This window comes from Hyaena hyaena, unplaced genomic scaffold, assembly GCF_003009895.1.
Source record: "Hyaena hyaena isolate Hyena2069 unplaced genomic scaffold, ASM300989v1 scaffold_407, whole genome shotgun sequence".
NCBI classification, from domain to species: domain Eukaryota; kingdom Metazoa; phylum Chordata; class Mammalia; order Carnivora; family Hyaenidae; genus Hyaena; species Hyaena hyaena.
The window spans coordinates 294,432-315,898 of record NW_024081037.1 but is presented as its reverse complement, the minus strand read 5'-3'; the positions used below and the strand labels follow the sequence as shown (position 1 = coordinate 315,898).

Below are 21,467 nucleotides of genomic sequence, written 5' to 3'. Positions count from 1 at the left end.
TCTAGTAGCTTATTTTACTCCTTGAGAAAAGACGTTGAAAAGTTAATATACAATCTGAAGGGCACAGAATTACACAAAAACACTATGAATAAGCGTATAATGGCTATTCCACATGACTGCTTTGTTCAGCCAGGTTTATGGTTTCTAAGAAGTTGCTGCCTCTATTCCAGTTTACTTCTTGCACCAAGATTTTATTAAATCAAACAACATAGACAATATTCCCAAACTGTCTTTGTTGTCAGCTATAGGAAACTTTAGTATGTTTTAATTTTAGAGGGAGAACTGTTCTCTAGAATCCTCCCAAGCTACAGAGGACAGAAGTACAGGAATAGGGTAAGTGAACTTGATTCATTTACAGAATGATTTATTCCAGACAGAATACACTTTTCATAGGAAATTGCTGGGCCACATGTAAATCTGGCACACACAATGGACTCTTTAATTCAAGTGAGGAGAAAAGGGCTCACTTGAAGAGATTATAGGGGGTTTTGTTGGTCTTTATAGCAATTATGTGTGTCCATCTCTCCTGCCCAACCTGTTCATCAGGATGAATGCAACCTATCCATGGATTATCCAAATGTCAGCTAGAAACAATTTGTCTGAAAACAATTTGGAGCCCACAGACACAGACTTAAACTAAAATGCCTTATCTACTTCTGTAATAGAAGGACAATTCTACCTGCTGTAAGGCTTGACCTAGAGTTTCATTTTATTTTCAGTTCTAGTTTCCCGCTGATTCTATGCATGTCTTTGAATATCATAAGAATATATCATTTTAGAGGTGGGAAAGACTTCAAGATCAATTTACCTCACACTTCCTGTCCCCAAGACTTACAGTTTCAGTCATATACTTTGTCAGTTCTTCTGTTCACAGAACTAAAAATAATCATAGTTGTCTTTACACACAAAATGGTTGGCTATAGATAGGGGAGGCTCTTCTTAGTATTTTTCTTTTAGCCCAACAAGAGCCACATACTGAGGTATCATGGGGGAAATAAGTAGAAAATATATATAGGGGAGTGGGCTAGGTGGGCACTGATTCAGGTGGATTCCAACATATCTCTATTTTCTTTGTATTTTAGGAGTTGGGGGGAGACGAGTCTTGCAAAGAAAGAGATGGGAGTTGTATCACAGCACTGTGCCTCTTAGCACATGTTCCTGTTTCATCTGACTGAAATAGTTAAGGCTCCACACCAACACTTCTCTTCCCTGTGCATGTATATGACCAAAGCCCATCGTAGCTGCACACATCTGTTGGCAAGACTTGGGGGGTCCCCACTGTGCCACCTTTGGAACTACAGTCCAATGCCCCAGAGCAGACATGGGGCTTCACTCTCTATAGAGAGAAACATCTCATACCACGTATGCAGCCAAGCTGTCCTTCAGCAAGACAGCTGCTGCATGGCCCCTTCCTCTAGGCTATTTTTTGAGCTTTTGCAGAGAAGGTTAAAAAAAAAAAAATCTGGCTAAAATGTAAAACCAGGCACGGAGAAAGTTGTCATACACTGTGAGAAGAAAAAGGTAACACAGTACACTGTGCTTTTGGTTCTAGACTAGTGGGTGAACATTTAAAACTTTTAACCTAAAAACCTCTGGAGATCTATTTTCTCTGCATTGATTCTCTTGTGTTAAATGTTCTAACACCAGGCTCTACTCCACCCATTTTGGTGTATAATAAATGATTAGCCTGTAATTATCACCTGTTTTTAGATCTCATGATTTTTAGTCAGGACAAATGATAGAAAATACTACTAAAATAAATTATATACATGTGTCTCCTGAAATTGGAACACATTTACAGTAATTCTTTCAAAATTTATTATCTTCTGGCTTTTCCAATAGTGTATCCCAGAACCACATGGTGGGGGGGTTGAATTTTACCAACTATAATTCAAAGTTTGCCTGTTGGGAATTCAACAGGCACTGAAATGTGACTAAAGTCATTCTTTATAGGTAATAAAAACCACCTGGTGGCTGCATGCTGTACATACTTCCTCTTTATTTTATAGCATGCTTTTATTAGCATTAATCTTAGATCATAGCTGGGCAGAAAAGATATAATGGAAAGAAATCTTGTGCTAACATCTTAAGATAGTATGGAAAAAACTTACATTGAAAAAGCCTACAAATCTAAATTTGGAACTCATAATTTTATTATTCCGGCTGTAACCTTGCTGTAAGTAGTAACTTTGAGGACTACTTGTATTTCATCTAAGTCATGCACATGGACTTGATTTGAAAGAACAATACCATTGTTACTCTTTCTTTTCTTGCCAGCTTGTTCTATCCAGTTCTATCCTTTACTGTCAAGTTCTAGCCTCAAATATTGTGTGAGGCCTTCTCTCTTCTAAATTGTAGAACTTTAGCGTAAGTCCTGTATGATCTTTTATGCTGTCTTGTGATGCTGCCCAGCTGTTTCATGCCTGTTAGTTTTGTTTCCCTGGGCTTCAGAAATCTCAGATTACATGAAATAATTTGACTTCAATGTACTCTTCCTTAACTCATGAACTTATTTTGATTAATAGAGGTTTCAAATAATAATTTTAATACTTCAGCTGAAGACATTTTTTTGCCTGTTAAATGGACAAATTCATCTCTAGCATACCTGTTAAGAGGACATAGAATGCATTCCCACTCACTGTGGTCTGAGATCTACTAAGCTACCTGACCACCACAAGGTTCCACATATTGTAGACTAAACAATTTTCATTAGAGCACCTTTATATCCATGTGTATTATATCTGCTCCTGATGGGGAAAATGTTTTTCAAACTGCTGATATACAACTTTTAAATCATGACCCATTAGGGACTATCAATGTAATTCTGGTCAAATGAGACATATGAGTATCAACAGTGTTTATGTCTGAACTGGATTTCATTCAATTATACCAAACTCTAAAAATAACATAAAATGAGCCAAATACAGACACATTGAGTGGCCCCAAATTTATACCAACTGGAAAAATTTGGCACAGGATTCTGATTTCAGGGATTCCTACTCTTAATGTTACTTTTTCCCAAAGATGATTCCAGAAAGGGCCTTTTGGGGGCTTTGCCTGTCTTGAGATGAGAATAGTTAGTTGCAGGGGTCTTTCCTTTGAAGACCCACTAATGAAGGACAGGAGTTGCAAGCAAGATGGATATCTTAGAGTGGGGTAAAGTGGACATAGCTGTAAATTCCATAAACAATTAGTGTAATTCCTACAACTGAGGTAAACTCCAGAAACAATTAGCATAACTCCTACAACAATTACTAGCAGAAGCTAGATGTGAACTCCATGACTAATTAATCCTAAGATTCCAGTATGAAATGCAGCGTAGCCCAAAGGTACTTTTGTCTTATGCACACCTATTTGGCCAAATAGGCAAGATACCAAAACGGCACTCTTGCAAGACATTAGCAAAAAGTTCTTTTTGTTAGCTTTATTCTACCAACTGTTTCTCATTATAATTAGCTCTAGTATCAAAAGTGATTAAATCAATGTCAGAAAAAAACTAAATTGAAAGTTGGAGCAAGTCATTCTCAGTTACCATCTTCCTGGCTCTCTCCATTTCTTGACCAATGTCCCTGATCTGGCACAGAAGGCCCTCCACAACGTGGCTTCCACCTCTCATTGTTTCCACTGCCTCTGTCCACTTTTCACCCCTCATACTCATGAGAGTAGCTGATTGTTCACTGCACACAACCATACCATTTGGGCCTTTGCACTGACATGTGCTAGTCTCTTCTGACATTTCTTTCCCCTACCACAGTTACCTAGCTAATTCCTTCCTATTCATCCTTTAAGTAGGATGGGCCAACAATTTAGGTTGGGGTGACCTCGGAGCGTAAAACAACCTCCGAGTGATTTTAATCTAGACTAACCAGTCGAAAGTATTACATCACTTATTGATCCAAGACACTTGATCAACGGAACAAGTTACCCTAGGGATAACAGCGCAATCCTATTTTAGAGTCCATATCGACAATAGGGTTTATGACCTCGATGTTGGATCAGGACATCCCGATTCATGTTAGAGTCAGCAAGTCTGCCACAAAAAGTCAGAATAGACATTGGCTGATTGGTCGGAATATTATTCCTCGTTGTTTTGAGGTGTGCAGTAGTGGTACGATTGCTAGGATTAGGATTGATAGGATTAGGGCTAATGCGCCTCCTAGTTTATTGGGCTACATTTTCTACATCAGAACACTTCACACGAAAATTCTTATGAAACTAAGGATTAAAGGAGGATTTAGCAGTAAATTAAGAATAGAGAGCTTAATTGAATCGGGCCATAAAGCACGCACACATCGCCCGTCACCCTCCTCAAGTGACACACAACCTAAAATCCTATTTAACTTGTAACAAACACAAGAGGAGACAAGTCGTAACAAGGTAAGCATACTGGAAAGTGTGCTTGGATAACAAGATGTAGCTTAAACAAAGCATCTGGCTTACACCCAGAAGATTTCATATTAAACTGACCATCTTGAGCCAAACCTAGCCCAGGTGTCACCTCCTCCAGGAAGTTTTCCCAATTTCCCCAGACTTTGCAAACTGTCACCCACTCTGTGTTCCCCTTGCAACTTGTGTATATTTTTTTGTCAGAGCTCTCACTGCTTTGTGTATAATAATTGGTAACTACCGGACTACCTCACTACTTCAAGTCCTCAAGGGCAGGCACCTTGTTTATTCAGTTTTGCAGTCACAGCAAGCACACTGTTGGCACTTAATAAATGTTACCTGAGTGGAAACATAAACCTTTTTACAAACAAATCAGGGTTAAAATGTCACTCAAATGATTATTTTCTACTTCTTATCATGAGTCATAGGTGAACTTTGAAGGTGAAAATTTGAAGATAGCCTAATTCACAAAAGGAACACAATGGATATTTAGAAATTAGATGCTTTTCATTATGTTTTTGGTGTATTATGTGGAATAAAAAGCAATAAATTTTAAAAAGAAAAAAAAATCCAGGTTCTGTAAGCCCAAATTCACCTATTAGAAAGTCCAAATTAAATAACTTTTTCTTTTTTACTCTTTCCTTAAAATATGTTGTTAAAAATAGACTCTCTTCCTATTAATCTCTCTAAGGAAACAGAACCACGATCATCAAATGAGGTTTTACTGAAATACATGCTTATTTTGGCTAACTTAAATCCTTAAAAAAAAATTAGCAGTTGTAAAATTTTCCATATTACAGCTCAAAATAGAGAACTTTAAAGAAAAAAATGCTTGTGGAAAGTATTATATTTGTAGTATAGGACTACAGTTTATACACAGCAAACCATATAGAATTAACTAAATGCTTCCTTTTTTCCCTGAAAACAGTGATATCAGAGTTTCCTTGTCAGAAACAGCAGGCTCTTTTGGGTGTCATAATTAATACCTTATTCAATTCAATCAACTGATGACAATGGAAGATAGAAGTAAAACTTATGAAAATTTTCTAATGTTGGAGTTCTAGTCTTTGCCTCTGCTGATCTTTGTAAAATACCAGGAAACTTTATCAAGCTATGAAATATTTAGTCTGGAAAAATTCCTGATTGTGTCTCTTTGAAAATTTATCTCTGCTGCTTGGTGTACTATAACTTAAGATGTGAAGATGTTTTTGTTTTAACTGAAAGCACAGACAGTGTAAATAGTGTTTTGGAATTTGAGGAAAGAAATTGATTTTCCACAGACAGTGATATTTAGTCACAAAATGAAATTAGTACATTGGCTTTTTTAAGGAAATGCTTGGCTATATCTATTTGAGAATTTCCTTGAACAATAAATTTGATGATTTAGCCACGTAAAACAAAACACAAAACAAAACCTTTCCTATTACATTTCCAGAAGTGTATAAAGCCATTATTTTTCTTCCAATATGGTGAGCCGATAAAATATTGGATACTTTAAATTTTTAAAAAATGACAAAAATATTTAAAAAAATACCATGCAGTATTGTAAACAGCCAGGTACCAATAGGTAATAAGGGATGCCAAGAAAAGTTGTTTACTGTAGACCATGAGTAACATATTTCTATTTTCAAAAATGGATTCTGTTTGTTTATGATAAAAAGACTCAAAATGAAAAGACTGCTATGCCTAGGAATGGTCTGTAGTTATTTTAAGCATTAACTATCACCAACTTGGTCTACACTTGTTCCATAGCCTTTATACCTTGCGCTCTTTCCAGTATGCTAGCCTAAGTCTTCTGTTTCACATCTGTTTCATACACATTCTTGTTGTGTCTCATCCACAGACTTTTCCTTCTCTCAATTTTGGTATTTAATATCAACATTTGGTATTAATTATCTATTTTTCAATGTTCTCACCTACAGACCATCTTATCAGCTCTTGTATTCCCACCAGTAATTTCTGTTTTTGCAAAACATGACTCTAGAGGTATCTACTGCTATGCACAGAAAGCCAAAGAATGAAACTACACTGTCCCTAAAGACAGAGATGGATGATGTCATTTCATTCCTTTGTGATGACTTTTGTACTGTCATAATTCACCTGTAATAGCACAGGTGGCTTACCTTGTATCTGGTTTTAGATTTTCTACTGTGGAGAAGGTTTGATTTGTAATTTGAATGGACTTGTTCTTCCCACTGAATGACCCATTTTCTCTGGATATAACTTCATATTCTGAAAAGCGAAAAAGCCAACAAATACATGTCTTTATGTCCTGGCTGATTTAATTGTTCTTAAGACTAACAGCATTATAAAGTCACTCTCATAAAAGTGAGCATTTTAGATTGTAGTTCTTGAGATGTACTGATCTTATACATTAGCATTTTGCAGATGAGGATGGCTGATGGCTGATGAAGGTTCCAAAGCATTTTGGGAGTTGCTCATTTTCCATATCTGCTTTCCCCTTTACTGGAACACAGAAGGCCTAGGAACTGTGAAGCCTGATGATACACCTGTGGTAGCTTTGGATACTGATAACTAGTGATTTTTGTTAGGGAAGTCAAATAGTCTGTCATTGTTGAAAAGCCCAGTGTGGGGAAAGTGCTGTATGAGAAGTGGTACTTAAGTAGAAGGCATGTTTCTTCTCTCTGGGGCTTTATTATGCAGCTGGGGAAAAGAACACTTATACATGGTCCTGCTGCAAAAAAAAACTTCTTTGGGTTTAAACCCATGAAGCAAATAGCAGTTAACCAAATAATGAATGATAGTTTATTACTGTGAACTATACAATTATGGGATTTTTCTACCTACTGCTTACATACGTTACAAAAGATTTGTACCTACTGCTTACATATGCTTTCTTGAAAATAATCCTTATTTTTCAAAAAATCATGACTTTAAAGTATGCATGAGGGGCGCCTGGGTGGCTTAGTCGGTTAAGCGTCCGACTTTCGCTTAGGTCATGATCTTGCGGTTCGTGGTTTCGAGCCCCGCGTCGAGCTCTGTGCTGACTGCCAGCTCAGAGCCTGGAGCCTGTTTCAGTCTGTGACTCCCTCTCTCTCTGAGCCTCCCCTGCTCACACACTCTCTCTCTCTCTCTCCTAGAAATAAATTAAAAAAAAAAAAGTATGCATGAGATCTGCATAAATTTCAATTAAAGGCATGTTTCTATAAACTTGCAGGGCTAATCATGAAAAGGGGTTTCAGATTAAAAACATAATTTATAAATTTGTTAACTGACTTTTCCAGCTCTTAATTGGGGTTTAGCTTAATGTATGTGACAAGGTCACACAGAAGATTCAAAACTCGAAAAATAGAAAACATAAACAAACCCTACTCAAAATAAGCTCTGTAAGTATGAAGAAATATACAAGCAGTAGCCGTCGGGGAAAGTGGGAAAACTACAAAGTGGGTGGCAATTTAGTGCGGATTCTATTAACACTAAGATGAAAGGTAGGGGATGGAGACTGGAAATAAAACTCAAACTATGGAAAGACTGGAAGACTTAATCACCAATTTTAATTTGGGAAGAACTTTTAATGGTCCTTTTAAATATTAAATGGTCCTTTTATATTATTTTAAAAATAAAAAAAAAAGAGGATGGCTCTTTCTGAATAATTTTGTATGACCATCCTTCTAAAAATTCAAACTTAAACCAGAAGGCAATTGTATGTGGATACATTAGCACAGCTACTGACTAATGGTCAGTATTTAGTGTTCTCTTGTCAGACCCTTCTGTTCCCAACCTATCTTGCAGTTGGCGTTCTATTCTCAAAGAGGGTAAAGACAGAGGGAAGGGGAGAACACTAAATTCAAATATGTCTATTTTATATGTTTCTCAGCTGTGAAGCAGTATTTAGTAGACTGACAAAGATGGGAGTAAATAAAATGTAATTAAAATAGATTTTTTTAAAATGGAAACTGTTGCATACGGGGTTAGATATGCTACTGATGAGGGACCCAAAAACACTTAAGACTTTTCTATTAAAGTAAAGGGGAGGGGCTAGTCCAAAGGATACAGGAGTGCTGAAGGGCACACGCACCCCACTGTTTATAGCAGCATTGTCAACAATAGCCTAAGTATGGAAAGAACCCAAATGTCCATCATCTAATGAGTGGATAAAGAAGATGTGTTGTGTATGTATACACACACACACACATACATATACAATGGAATATAACTCAGTGATCAAAAAGAATGAAATGCTGCCATTTGCAACAATGTGGATGGAACTAGAGTGTACTATGCTAAGTGAAATAAGTCCGTGAAAGACAAATATCATATGACTTCATTCATTATGTAGAATTTAAGATACAAAACAGGTGAACATAAGGGAAGGGAAGCAAAACTAATATGAAAACAGAGAGGGTACAACTCATAGGAGACTCTTAAATACAGAGAACAAACCAGGTTGCTGAAGGGGTGTTGGGTGGGGGGATGGGATGGCTAAATGGACAAGGGGCATTAAGCAGGACACTTGTTGGGATGAGCACTGGGTGTTATACAAAGTCTACTCCTGAAAATATTATTATACTGTATGTTAACTTGGATTTAAATTTTAAAAATCTGTAAAATTTAATAAAAATAAAAATAAAATGTTAAAAATAAACCAAAAGGACACTATATGGCTCATTGAAAAGTGATAGACTAAGCCACTTGCCTTGATCTCAGTTTGTAAAATGTCAATAAGATCTCTTCATAGTGTTGCTTGTGGGAATTAAACTAGGAATATATGGAAAGTACCCTACAGTATTTTGCATATGTTTTGTTCAACGGGTGGTACCTATTATTGTTATTGCTTATTTTCCCTGAGTTGTGTTTTGAAACTAGGGTCACAAAAATTGGAAAGGTTTCAGTTGGGAAGATTCAAGTGCTGCTTAGTCACACAAAGAAAAATTTGTATGAACACTCCCGTTGAATTTGCATGAAAGCAACCACTTTCAAGAAACATCTTTGGCATGGGACAGTAATCACTGACTATGTAATATTCTTTTTAGTATTATCCCAGACTCTTGGTATTAGAAATTCTTTCTGAATATCTTCTCCAATTTCCTTTTGACTCAGATTTTTTCTTCTCTTTTTTCTTTTTAGGCTCATTTTTAAAAAATATAATTTATTGTCAAATTGACTTACATACAATACAGTGATCATCCCAAGTGCCTTCTTCAATGCCCATCGCCCATTTCCCTCTCTCCTCAAACCCTCCCCCCATCCACCTTCAGTTTGTTCTCTGTATTTAAAGTCTCTTGTGGTTTGCCTCTCTCCTTCTCTGTAACTAATTTTCTTCCCCTACCCCATGGACTTCTGTTAAGTTTCTCAAGATCCACATATGAGTGAAAACATATGATATCTTTCTTTGACTGACTTATTGCACTCAGAATAATACCTTCCAGTTCCATCCACGTTGCTGCAAATGGCAGGATTTCATTCTTTCTCATTGGCAGGTAGTATTCCATTGTATAGAAAAACCACATCTTTTTTATTCATTCATCAGTCGATGGACATTTAGGCTCTTTCCATAATTTGGCTATTGTTGAAACCACTGCTATAGTCACTGGGGTCCATGTGCCCCTCTGCATCAGCACTCCTGTATCCCTTGGGCAAATTCCTAGCAGTGCTATTGCTGGGTCATAGGGGAATTCTATTGTTAGTTTTTTGAGGAATCTCCACACTGTTTTCTCGAGGGGCTGCACCAGCATTCGCACCAACAGTGCAAGAGGGTTCCTATTTCTCCACATCCTCGCCAGCATCTAGTTTCCTGATTTGTTCATTTTAGCCACTCTGACCAGTGTGAGGTGGTGTTTTGGAGTGGCTTTGATTTGTATTTCCCTTATGATGAGAGAGGTTGAGCATCTTTTCATTTGTCTTTTGACTCAGTTTTAAATGTTCATTTAATAATATTTTTATCCTTAAAGATCCAAGTTTTCAAAATGGATATAGAAGTTACCTTTATAACTAGAAAACATATTTAGAATTTCGGAATTTTAGCTTTTGGATGTTTATTCTTGGGCTTTGTAAATATATCTTTCCTTTGTAATGCTTTAAAGCAGTTGTAGCTTTTTCATAAATCCACATTAATGCTTGAAATGACCATTTATAGACACATTCTGAGTATATTTCAGAAAGTAAAGCCAGCCACTTAGTATGTGTTCATATTTCTTACTTTAAAATACGGAATTTTATTTATAAATTCTTTAACAGTAAAGATATGAGGAATCTATAAAGAATTAACACTGAATAATTGGTCTTTTCCCCCACCAATAGCCAAGAGGTTATTATTGCCCTATTATAAGATAAATTACTTAAAAGGAAAAAAAAACCTACTTATTATAAAGGTTGGGAAATGAAAATAATAATGGTGACACTATTTCTACCAGTCCTACTATTGCTACTACTGACAAACATTAATTTAACAGCTTCTAATTTACACTGCGCATTCAAATTCTGTTTAATTTTATCCTCATGATAAGCTGATGATAGCTTATCATGAGGATAATAATGGAAGTTGTTATATTATTATTGTTATTATTATTATTATTACAAATAAGGAAACTAAAACAAAGAAGTAAATTGCATACCCAAATTACACATAGAGAACATAGTCAGTCGAATTTAAATCTATGTTGGCGTGCTCTTGGCATATCACAAAGCACTACCCCATAACTAATTTAAGTTGTTCAAGGACTCAGCCTCTGGCCCATTTCTCAGATGTATCTATTTCTACTTTAGTGTAAAAGGGACATGTAGAAACAACTGAATTTGGATGTATTTATTATAGGTAATATGTGCTTGCCAGTTATAAGATTACAGACAGAAGCCAACTAAGGGAAAAAAGAATATGTTTCCCTCCCTTTTTGTTATCTTTCTCAATCCTTTCTTGTAAAGCCATTTCCAGTGATTTGAGAATTAATCGTTGTGTTATCTGAGCTGCTAGTTTATAAAGGGTTATATTTGAAATCAAGTGGTACTTGATAAAACACTAAAAATAAACAAAAGTGCAAAAAATAGAAGAGACTATTAGGGTATATGGTCCAATATTTAAATACAGACTAGTTGAATAATGATTAAATATGGATTTATTTTTATCTAGAAAATATTATAGTTAAAGAGATATGGACCTTATCCATAAAAGCTGTTTATTCTAAGTGTAGTATCTTGTGAAAGATCTCAAGCATCCCATTAACATTTAGTAACAACGTTACAAAAGGGATTGGTTAAATAGGCAAAGTATACCCTATTCATTATTCTTTGGAAATTACAAGTTTATACAATTAAAAAAAGCTTCATGATGAACTGGAAAGGAAAATCATTTTGCTTTATAAAGTTAAATCAGAAACTGACACACCAAAGTGAATATATATTAGATGTATTAGATTTTAGATATATTAACCAATTCTAACTTGATGTCCCACATTTTTAAGGCAGATGAAATTTTACAGTTCATTTGCTTTTATGGTAACTAAGCCTCAGGCTGTCAGGAGAACTCCTTTTTAGCACAGTATATTAATTGGGAGATTTGGACTTTTTAATCCATGTAGATAATCAATGCTTAGAGATTTATTGTTTTTTAGACACTGGGATGGTAGCACCTACTGGCATAGTCCCAAGTAAAGAAGCAGGACTGGACAAGTCCCCAGGCTGGTTCTTTCTCAAAACAAAGGCAAGGTCTGCCTGAGAAATGAAATTCGCAAAATATGGTTTAAAAAAAAAAGCCAGCTAAGTAAAGATAGGTGCTTAGAGTGAAAGTTGCCCAGACTAAACAGTTTTCTCTGAGGAGAAATAGCTGCTATTTACTCCTTTATTCACAGAAGACTTTTTTGACTGAATCTCCCACTCCTCCTTTCCCCTGTGTACGTCCCTCTACCCATCCTAAGAGCTTCCTAGTGGCCCCTCTAGACCCTCTCTACCTGTCTCATGCACAGCAGGGCATGGGCAGTGGGGGCTTGGGTACTGCTGTTGGCTATATTCCTCTGGGTGACTCAGCCCCTTACCTTTCCTCCCTCCTCTCTAGTTTGACTAACCTGTTCATATAAAGAATTAATTTGCATATAATAAATTCAAAGAATGACTCAGGATTTCTTAGTGTTCACAGTCTTTTTTGAAGAATTGGGCTAGTGATAGCAGAATTGAAATTTTCTGAGATGAACAGAAAATCAACCATGATCAGAATTCTAAAAACTTTGTTTTCTTAAAATAATTGAATTGCTTGAAAGTTTTGGGTCAGCCTAGGAATTGGGTTGGTAAAATGAAAACTAGTTTCATTATCATCAGCCCCGCCAACTTCTATGTTATCTGTAATTTTCTTGATAATGAAAAGACCACATCTATCTTTACGCTGTGAAGAAGAGTTCTGAGAAAAGATGGAAAGAACATAATCTAAAGAGATCTGTTAAATTAACAGGAAGCCCATCACTGGGACACAGATTATCTTTTCCCATCAGGTGACACTTTTGACTTGCTACCCCTGAGATATGCCTCTTCAGACATAGTCTGACCAGGTACCACATTCACATTATCAAAGCTTCCCACCATAGTATGAGTGTTCATGCCATGATCTTACCAGTGACAGTATCGTTTAATGGTTTATCCCAGTCGAGGATGACAAATGAGGGACAGCCTTCCACAGTGACCACAGTGAGGTTGGTGGGTGGGTTCTGTGGTGGGCTGGTGGCATTCCCCTCGGTGGCGTCCTCTTTGGGGAACCGTTTGACAGAATCAGTGATGGAACAGGGCCTGTTGTCTGGTTTTTGGATGTATCGCACATGAGGACCTAAGAGAGAGAGGACTTGGACATTTAGCCTTATTTGAGTTTGTACATATAGAAGGTGGAAGTAAACTCAAATATATTTTTCTGTTTGATGACATCTGGTCTTATAAGCAGATAGATGAAAGCAGTGATGTAGATTGTTCAAACTTGTGAAAATCTAGAATTCCTGTCTCTGGGATACATGATGTGGATGTTGTGGCTGATTTACTTTTTAAAAATGGGTTTAACTTCTGCTATTATTCAGAAGTAATTTGGTCCTCCTGAGCATGTTTTAAACTACATAATTTCTGGGGTATTGGAAAATGCCCAAGCGGGTATTGCCTTAATAGTGGGGAATAATTAGCCCTACACTAAACACAGTTCTAGTCCCACCTAATAAATCTTAAAAGCCAGAATCAAAAGCATCAAGTGGTTTCAAGTAATTTAACTCCACCCAGGAGAAAATTCAACAATACTTTAGGAATAAAAAATGATAACAGGAAATAATAGGAAAATATTGCCTGTAATGAGAAAAATAAATCATTTGAAATCAATCTACAACTTGCATGGATGTTAGAGTTGTCAGACAAGGACAATAAAGCTGTTATTCTAACTATAATCCACACATAGTCAAAAAGTTAAGACATGAAAGATTAAAAAAAAAAAAAAAAGACCCAAATTGAATTTCTAGGGGTAAAAACTAAAATGAGTAAGATGCAAAAAACACTGGATGACACTAGCACAGATATGATGTTGTAGACAAATATTATTGAACTTGAAGACACAGCAATAAAAACTACTCAAAATAAAAGTGGAAAGAAAAAAATAAAAATAAGTAACTGGGCATCAGTGAGTTGTGCGACTGTGTCAGGCAGCATAATATACATGGAATTTTAACATCTGTGTAGAGAACAGGGGACAGAGAAGATGTCTGAAGAAATAATGGCCAAAGATTTTCCAAATTTGATAAAACCTCTAAACCCACAGATCCAAAAGGCTCAAGGAAACCTAAGTACAACAAATATAAAGAAACTACATCAACCATAAACAAGTTTCTCAAAACCAGTGAAAAAAGAAAATCTTTAAGGGAGAAAAGACACATGATACACAGTACAACCAAGAGAAGGATTATGGCAGATGCCTCGTTGGAAAGAATGCAAATGAGAGGCAGTGGGACAACATCTTTAAATACTGGGGAAAAAAACCTTATCATCTGGAATTCTTTAGCTAGTGAAACTATCTTTTTTTTTTTAAAAGTAAAACACCTTTTACACATACAAAAGCTAACAGAATTCATAACCACCAGACCCACCCTACAAGGAAGATTAAAGGATGTTCAGGCAGAAGGAAAATGATGCCAGATGGAAATATGGATCCACACAAAGGGATAAAGAGCACTAGAAATAGTAACTATGTAGGTAAATATGCACAATATTTTTATTATTTCTTTCTAAAAATTTACTATATAAACATAAATAATATCAATTTGGCATGATGTAAAAGTAAAATGTATAACAATGATAGGAGGGAGGAGAGAAAAGTGTAAGGTTCTTGTACTATCTGTGAAGTTGTAGAATATCACTAGAAGGTGGATTGTGGTAAATTGAAGATACATACTATAAACCCTATAGCAATAAAAAATAAAGAGTTACATCTCGTAAGACAACTAAAGAGAGAAAAGAGAATCATAAAAAGCATAAAACTCAATCTTCAGAAATAAACCCATGCATATATTTCAATTAATCTGTGACAAGGGAGGTAAGAAATGGGAATTACACAGAATTTATATAAAACCAAAACACATAAATAATCCAATTAAAAATGGACACAGTACCTGAATAGACATTGTTCCAAAAAAAGACATGTAACTGGCCAACCGACACATGAAAAGATGCTCAACAGCAGTAACCATCAGGGAAATGCAAATCTAAATTACAGTGAGATATTACCTTACACCTGTCAGAATGGCTAGAGACAAGAAAACAAGAAATAACAAGTGTTGACAAGAATGTGGAGAAAACTCTTGTGTGCTGCTGGTGGAAATATAAATTTGTGCAGCCAGTGTGCACAACAGTACAGAGTTTCCTCAAAAAAATAAAAATAGAAATACTGTATAATCCAGTGGTTCCACAAATAGGTATATACCTATTTGAAAGAAAATGAAAGCCTAATTTGAAAAGATATGTGCACCCCTATGCTCATTGCAGTACTATTTGCAATAGCTAAGATATAGAAACAATCCAAGTGTTCAGTGATAGATGAACATATAAAAAATGCTGTGTATATACACACACACACACACACACACACACACATGCACACACACTCCTCAGCCATAAAAAAGAATGAGATCTTGCCATTAACAACAACATAGATGCACCCATAGGGTATAATGTTAAATGAAATAAGTAGTCAGAATGAGAAAGACAAACACTGTATGATTTCACTTATATGTAGAATCTACAAAAAGTTCACACAATTGAACAAACAAAATGTAGAAAGAGATCCATAAATATAGGAAAATTGATGGTTGCCAGAGGGGAGGGCAGATGGGCAAGATGAGTGAAGGGGAGTGAGGCATAGAGACCTCCAATTATGGAATGAAAAAGTTATGGGGATAGAAGGCCCAGCATAGGGAACAGAGTCAATGGTATTATAATAGTGTTGTATGGTGACAGATGGTAGCTACACTTGTAAACATAATATAATATATAGAAAAGTTGAATCACCATGTTGTACAACTGAAGCTAATGTAACATTGTGTGCCTAATAAATCTTAACAACAAAAAATAATCTAAAAGATGGTTGGAAAAGAGGGAAAGAAGGAACAAAGGACAGATGGGACAAATAGCAAGATGAGATAGATTTAAACCTAACCTTATCATTGGTAATGTTAAATATAAGGTTCTAATCACCCAAAATAAAATAATTAAGGTTAAATGAGGTCATAAGGATGGTATCCTAATCCATTGTGACTGATGTCCTTTTAAAAGGAAGAGACACTGGGGCCAAGATGGTGGAACAGCATGGAAGCATTTTTTTTGTGTCTCTCATCCCTGAAATGCAGCCAGATCAACACTAAACCATCTTGCATAAATAGAAAGCTGATTTGAGGATTAACACAACAATCTGCACAACCTGAACCACAGAACTCAGCAGGTATGCAGTGTGGAGAGGTGAGCTGGGGGAGACAGAAGTCATGGAGGTTAGGGAGCTGTTTTGCTTGCATAGAGAGGACAGAGATGGGGGGAGAGTAAGGGAAAAGCAACCTGCCCTCCCCCACCCACACCAAAAGCACCTGGAGAGAAAAAGGAAGAGTGGAAATAGCTGCAAGAGACTGAACAAAAAAGGGAGAAAGGAGAGGGCTTAAATTCTATTAAGAATCTCTAAACAGGTGGAGTGGAGAGTCTGAAACTCCACAGCTTCATATCTGGCAGTGCTCTGGTGGGAAGGGTGAATCTCTAGGAGGGGAGAGCAAGGTCTAAGGGGTCCTCAGGCCACACAGGGAGTGGTGGTTCCCCTGCTGGGAGGACATTTAATAGAGGCTGTGCAGCCTCCCCATAGGCAAAGGTCCTAGTGGACCCCAGAGAACAACCATATTCACTGGTGTTGGAACAAGGACATTAAGGGTGAAGTCTGGTGCCAGATGTGGGTTGTGATTTACCATAATCCCTGAAATGCTGCTGCTACATGATCACGTGAACTTTTTCTGGGGTAGGCTGGCACCCAGGTGCAGTCTCTGGGCATCAGCAGTAGTGCCCTCTCACAAAGGTTCCTGGAGGCAGGACAACACATGGGCAATTGTTTAACAAGACCCTTCCCCAGAGGGTTTGAGTGGGTCAAAGCGTCAGTCCTTCAGAAGTGAGGGGTTGGGAATCATAGCCCCATCTGAGATAAAACTCAAGAGGGAGGTGCCGCCTGGCAGCTTGATGGCTTGGTCACAGACAGTGTAGAAGTGGAGAGTGGACAGAAGCTGGAGACAAAGGAGGGGTGCTTGATTGCCTCTGGACGAGAGCACAGAGTTTTGATACTGTAGACTGTAGCTGGGTGATGCCATTTTCACTCCTCTGGTGCATGTGCACACACACCTACATGCACCACAACAATCTACACAGTAAGCTAAGCATCACCATCTAGTGGAGAACAGAACTGTTACACTAAGCCCTGCCTAACTGAGCCAAGTGCACTCTTGAGGAACACCACCATCTTTCCACCTGCTTAGTTTACGGACTATAAAGTGCTTCAAATTTGACTTCTAGGGGAAACCAGTTGTAATTTCAATTGGATTTCATCCTGTTTGCTGGTACATCTATTCAATTTTTTTTCTTTTCTTATTCTTAATACAGAAAGAGAAAAGAAAATTTATTTTCCATTCTATAATACAATAGAATAAAATGAAATGCTGAAAGTAAAATACAATACAGTATTTATTTTTTCAAATTTTCAAATGTTTTCCTTTTTTTTTCTTTTCAAATCTTTCCCTTTTTTCTCTAATTTATCAAGCTTCTTTCAACAACCAGAACAAAACACACCTAGGATCTAGCATCCTTTATTTGTTTGTGTGTGTGTGTGTTGTTTTTGTTTAATTTTTACTTTTTAATGTTATTAATTACTTTTCTTCCTTCAAAATGATGAAGCGAAGAAATTCACCCCAAAACAAAGAATAGGATGAAATGACAGCCAGAGACTTAATGAACACAGATACAAGCCAGATGTCTGAACCAGAATTTAGAATCACAATAATAAGAATACTATCTGGGGTCAAAAATAGATTAGAAGCCCTTTCTGTGGAGGTAAAAGAAGTAAAAGCTAGTCAGGACAAAATTAAAACTGCTGTAACTGAGCTGCAATCTTGAGTGGTGCCATGGTGGCAAGGATGGATGAAGAAGAGCAGTGAATCAGTGATATAGAGGACAAACTTATGGAGAATAATGAAGCAGAAAAAAAGAAGGAGACTAGGCAAAAGAGCACAATATAAGAATTAGAGAACCCAGTGACTCATTACAAAGACATAACATCAGAATCATAGGCGTCCCAGAAGATGCAGAGAGGAAAAAGGGTGTAGATTTATGTGAGAAAATCATAGTGGAAAACTTTCCTAACCTAGGGAAAGACACAGACATCAAAATCCAGGAAGCATAGAAAGCCTTTCATTAAATTCAACAAAAACCAACCATAAACAAGGCATATAATAGTCAAATTTACAAAATACTCAGGCAAGGAAAGAATTATGAAAGTAGCAAGGGGTAAAAAGTCCTTAACCTACAAGGGAAGACAGATTAGGTTTGCAGCAGACCTATCCACAGAAACTTGGCAAGCCCAAAAGGAGTGGCAGGATATATTCAATATGCTGAATCAGAAAAAGATGGAGCCAAGAATTCTTTATCCGGCAAGGCTGTCATTCAAAGTAGAAAGAGAGATAAAAACTTTCCTACACAAGCAAAAATTAAAGGAGTTTATGACCACTAAACCAGTCCTACAAGAAATTTTAAGGGGGACTCTCTGAGGGGAGAAAAGATTAAAAAAAAAAAAAACCCAAAAACCGAAGCAAACCAAAACAAAACAAAACCAAAAAGACCAAAAGCAACAAAGACTAGAAAGGATCAGAGAATGTCACCAGAAACTCCAACTCTATAGGCAACATAATGGCAATAAATTCGTATCTTTCAGTACTCACTATAAACGTCAATGGTCTAAACATTCCAATCAAGACATGGGGTAACAGAATGGATAAGTAAACAAGATTCATCATATGCTATTTACAAGAGACCCATTTTAGACCTAAAGCAACCTACAGATTTAAAGTAACAGGATAGAGAACCATCTATTATGCTAATGGTCACCAAAAGAAAGCCAGAATAGTCATACTTATATCAGAAAAATCTAGATTTTAAAATAAAGGCTGTAACAAAGGGGTCTAGCCTCCAAAAAGATCTAACAATTGTAAACATTTATGCTCCAAACATGAAAAGCACCCAAATATATAAATCAATTAATCACAAACACAAAGAAACTCACTGATAATAATACTATAATAGTAGGGGACTTTAACACCCCACTTATAGCAATGGACAGATCATCTAAATGGAAAGTCAACAAGGAAACAATGGCTTTGAATGACACACCGGACCAGATGGCCTTAACAGAGATATTCAGAACATTTCATCGTAAAGCAGCAGAATACACACTTTTCTTCAGTGCACATGGAACATTCTCCAGAATAAATCATACTGAAACACAAATCAGCCATCAACAAGTACAAAAAGATGGAGATTATACCATACATATTTTCAGACCACAATGCTATGAAACTTGAAATCAACCACAAGAAAAAATTTTGAAAGAAAACAAATACTTGGAGACTAAAGAACACCCTACTAAAGAATGAATGGGCTAACCAAGAATTCAAAGAGGGAATTAAAAAGTACATGGAAGCCAATGAAAATGATAACACCACAGCCCGAAATCTTTGGACTCCGCAAAAGTGGTCATAAGAGGAAACTATATCCAATCCTTCCTCAAGAAGGAATGAAGGTCTCAGATACACAACCTAACCTTACCCCTTAAAGAGCTGGAAAAAGAATGGCAAATAAAACCCCAAAACAACAGAATACAGGAAATAATAAAGATTAGAGCAGAAATCAATGCTATCGAAACCAAAAAAACCCCACAAAAAACAAAAAAACAGTAGAACAGATCAATGAAACTAGGAGCTGGTTCCTTGAAAAAATGAACAAAATTGGTAAACCCCTAACCAGTTTGATAAAAAATAAAAACTAGAAAGAAAAGGGCCCAAATAAATAAAATCAAGAATGAAAGAGGAGATATCACAACACTGCAGAGTACAAATAAAAAAGATTATTACAAGCAATTATATGCCAATAAAATGGGAAATCTGTAAGAAATGGATGAATTCCTAGAAACACATAAACTACCAAAACTGGACAGGAAGAAATAGAAAATTTGAACAGACCCATAACCAGCAAAGAAACTGAATTAAGTAATCTAATATCTCCCAAAAAATAGGAGTCCAGGGCCAGATGGCTTTCCAGGGGAATTCTACCAAACTTTTTAAAGAAGAGTTAACACCTATTCTTTTGAAGTTGTTCCAAAAAATAAAAATGGAAGGAAATTTCCACACTCATTCTATGAAGACAGCATTACCTTGATTCCAAAACCAAACAAAGACCTCACTAAAAAGGAGAACTACAGACCAATTTTCCTGATGAACATGAATGCAAAAATCTTCAACAAGATACTAGCCAACCAAATCCAACAATACATTAAAAGAATTATTCACCACAATCAAGTGGGATTTATATCTGGGATGCAGGGTTGGATTAATATCCACAAAACAATCAATGTGATACATCACATCAATAAAAGAAAGGACAAGAACCACAGGATCGTCTCAATAGATGCAGAGAAAGCATTTGACAAAATACAGCATCCTTTCTTGATAAAAACCCTCAAGAAAGTAGGGATAGAGGGATCATACCTCAAAATCACAAAAGTCATATATGAAAGACCCACTGCTAATATCATTCTCAATGGGGAAAAACTGAAAGCTTTCCCCCTAAGGTCAGGAACACTACAGGGATGTCCACTCTCACCACTGAATTCAACATTGTATTTGAAGTCTTAGACTCAGCCATAAGCCAACACAAAGGAATAAAAGTCATCCAAATCAGCAGGAGGAAATCAAATTTTCACTCTTCGCAGATGACATGATACTCTATATGGAAAACCCAAAAGATTCCACCAAAAAACTGCTAGAATTGATCCATGAATCCAGAAAAGTTGCAGGATATAAAATCAATGCACAGAAATTGGTTGCATTCCTATACACCAATAATGAAGCAACAGAAATCAGGGAACCAATCTCATTTACAACTGTACCAAAAAACCTAAAATACCTAAGAATAAACCTAATCAAAGAGATGAAAAATCTAGATACTGAAAACTGCATAAAGCTTATGAGAGAAATTGGAGAAGACACACACACAAAATGAAAAATATTCCATGCTCCTGGGTTGGAAGAACAGACATGGGTAGAATGTCGATACTACCCAAAGCAATCTACACATTCAATGAAATCCCTTTCCAAATAACACCAGCCTTCTTCACAGAGCCACAACAAACAATCCTAAAATTTGTATGGAACCAGAAAAGACCCCAAATAGACAAAGCCATCTTGAAAAAGAAAACCGAAGCTGGAGGCATCACACTCCTGGACTTCAGGATGTATTACAAAGCTTTAACCATCAAGACATTATGGTACTAGAACAAAAACATACACTCAGGTCAATGGAACAGAATAGAGAACCCTGAAATGGGG

General features: G+C 36.5%; 1 protein-coding gene across 1 annotated transcript in view; it reads right to left on the bottom strand.

The window, feature by feature from the left end:
* The window catches only part of LOC120245096 (ABI family member 3 binding protein), a 202,315-nt gene that overhangs the window by 15,049 nt on the left and 165,799 nt on the right, over positions 1–21,467 (bottom strand). The window contains exons 62-63 of the mRNA XM_039251968.1: positions 12,944–13,153; positions 6,510–6,618 (exon numbers count right to left, since the gene is read on the bottom strand). Of these exons, the coding sequence (XP_039107899.1) occupies positions 6,510–6,618; positions 12,944–13,153 (319 nt within the window). The remainder of the gene's footprint in view (positions 1–6,509; positions 6,619–12,943; positions 13,154–21,467) is intronic.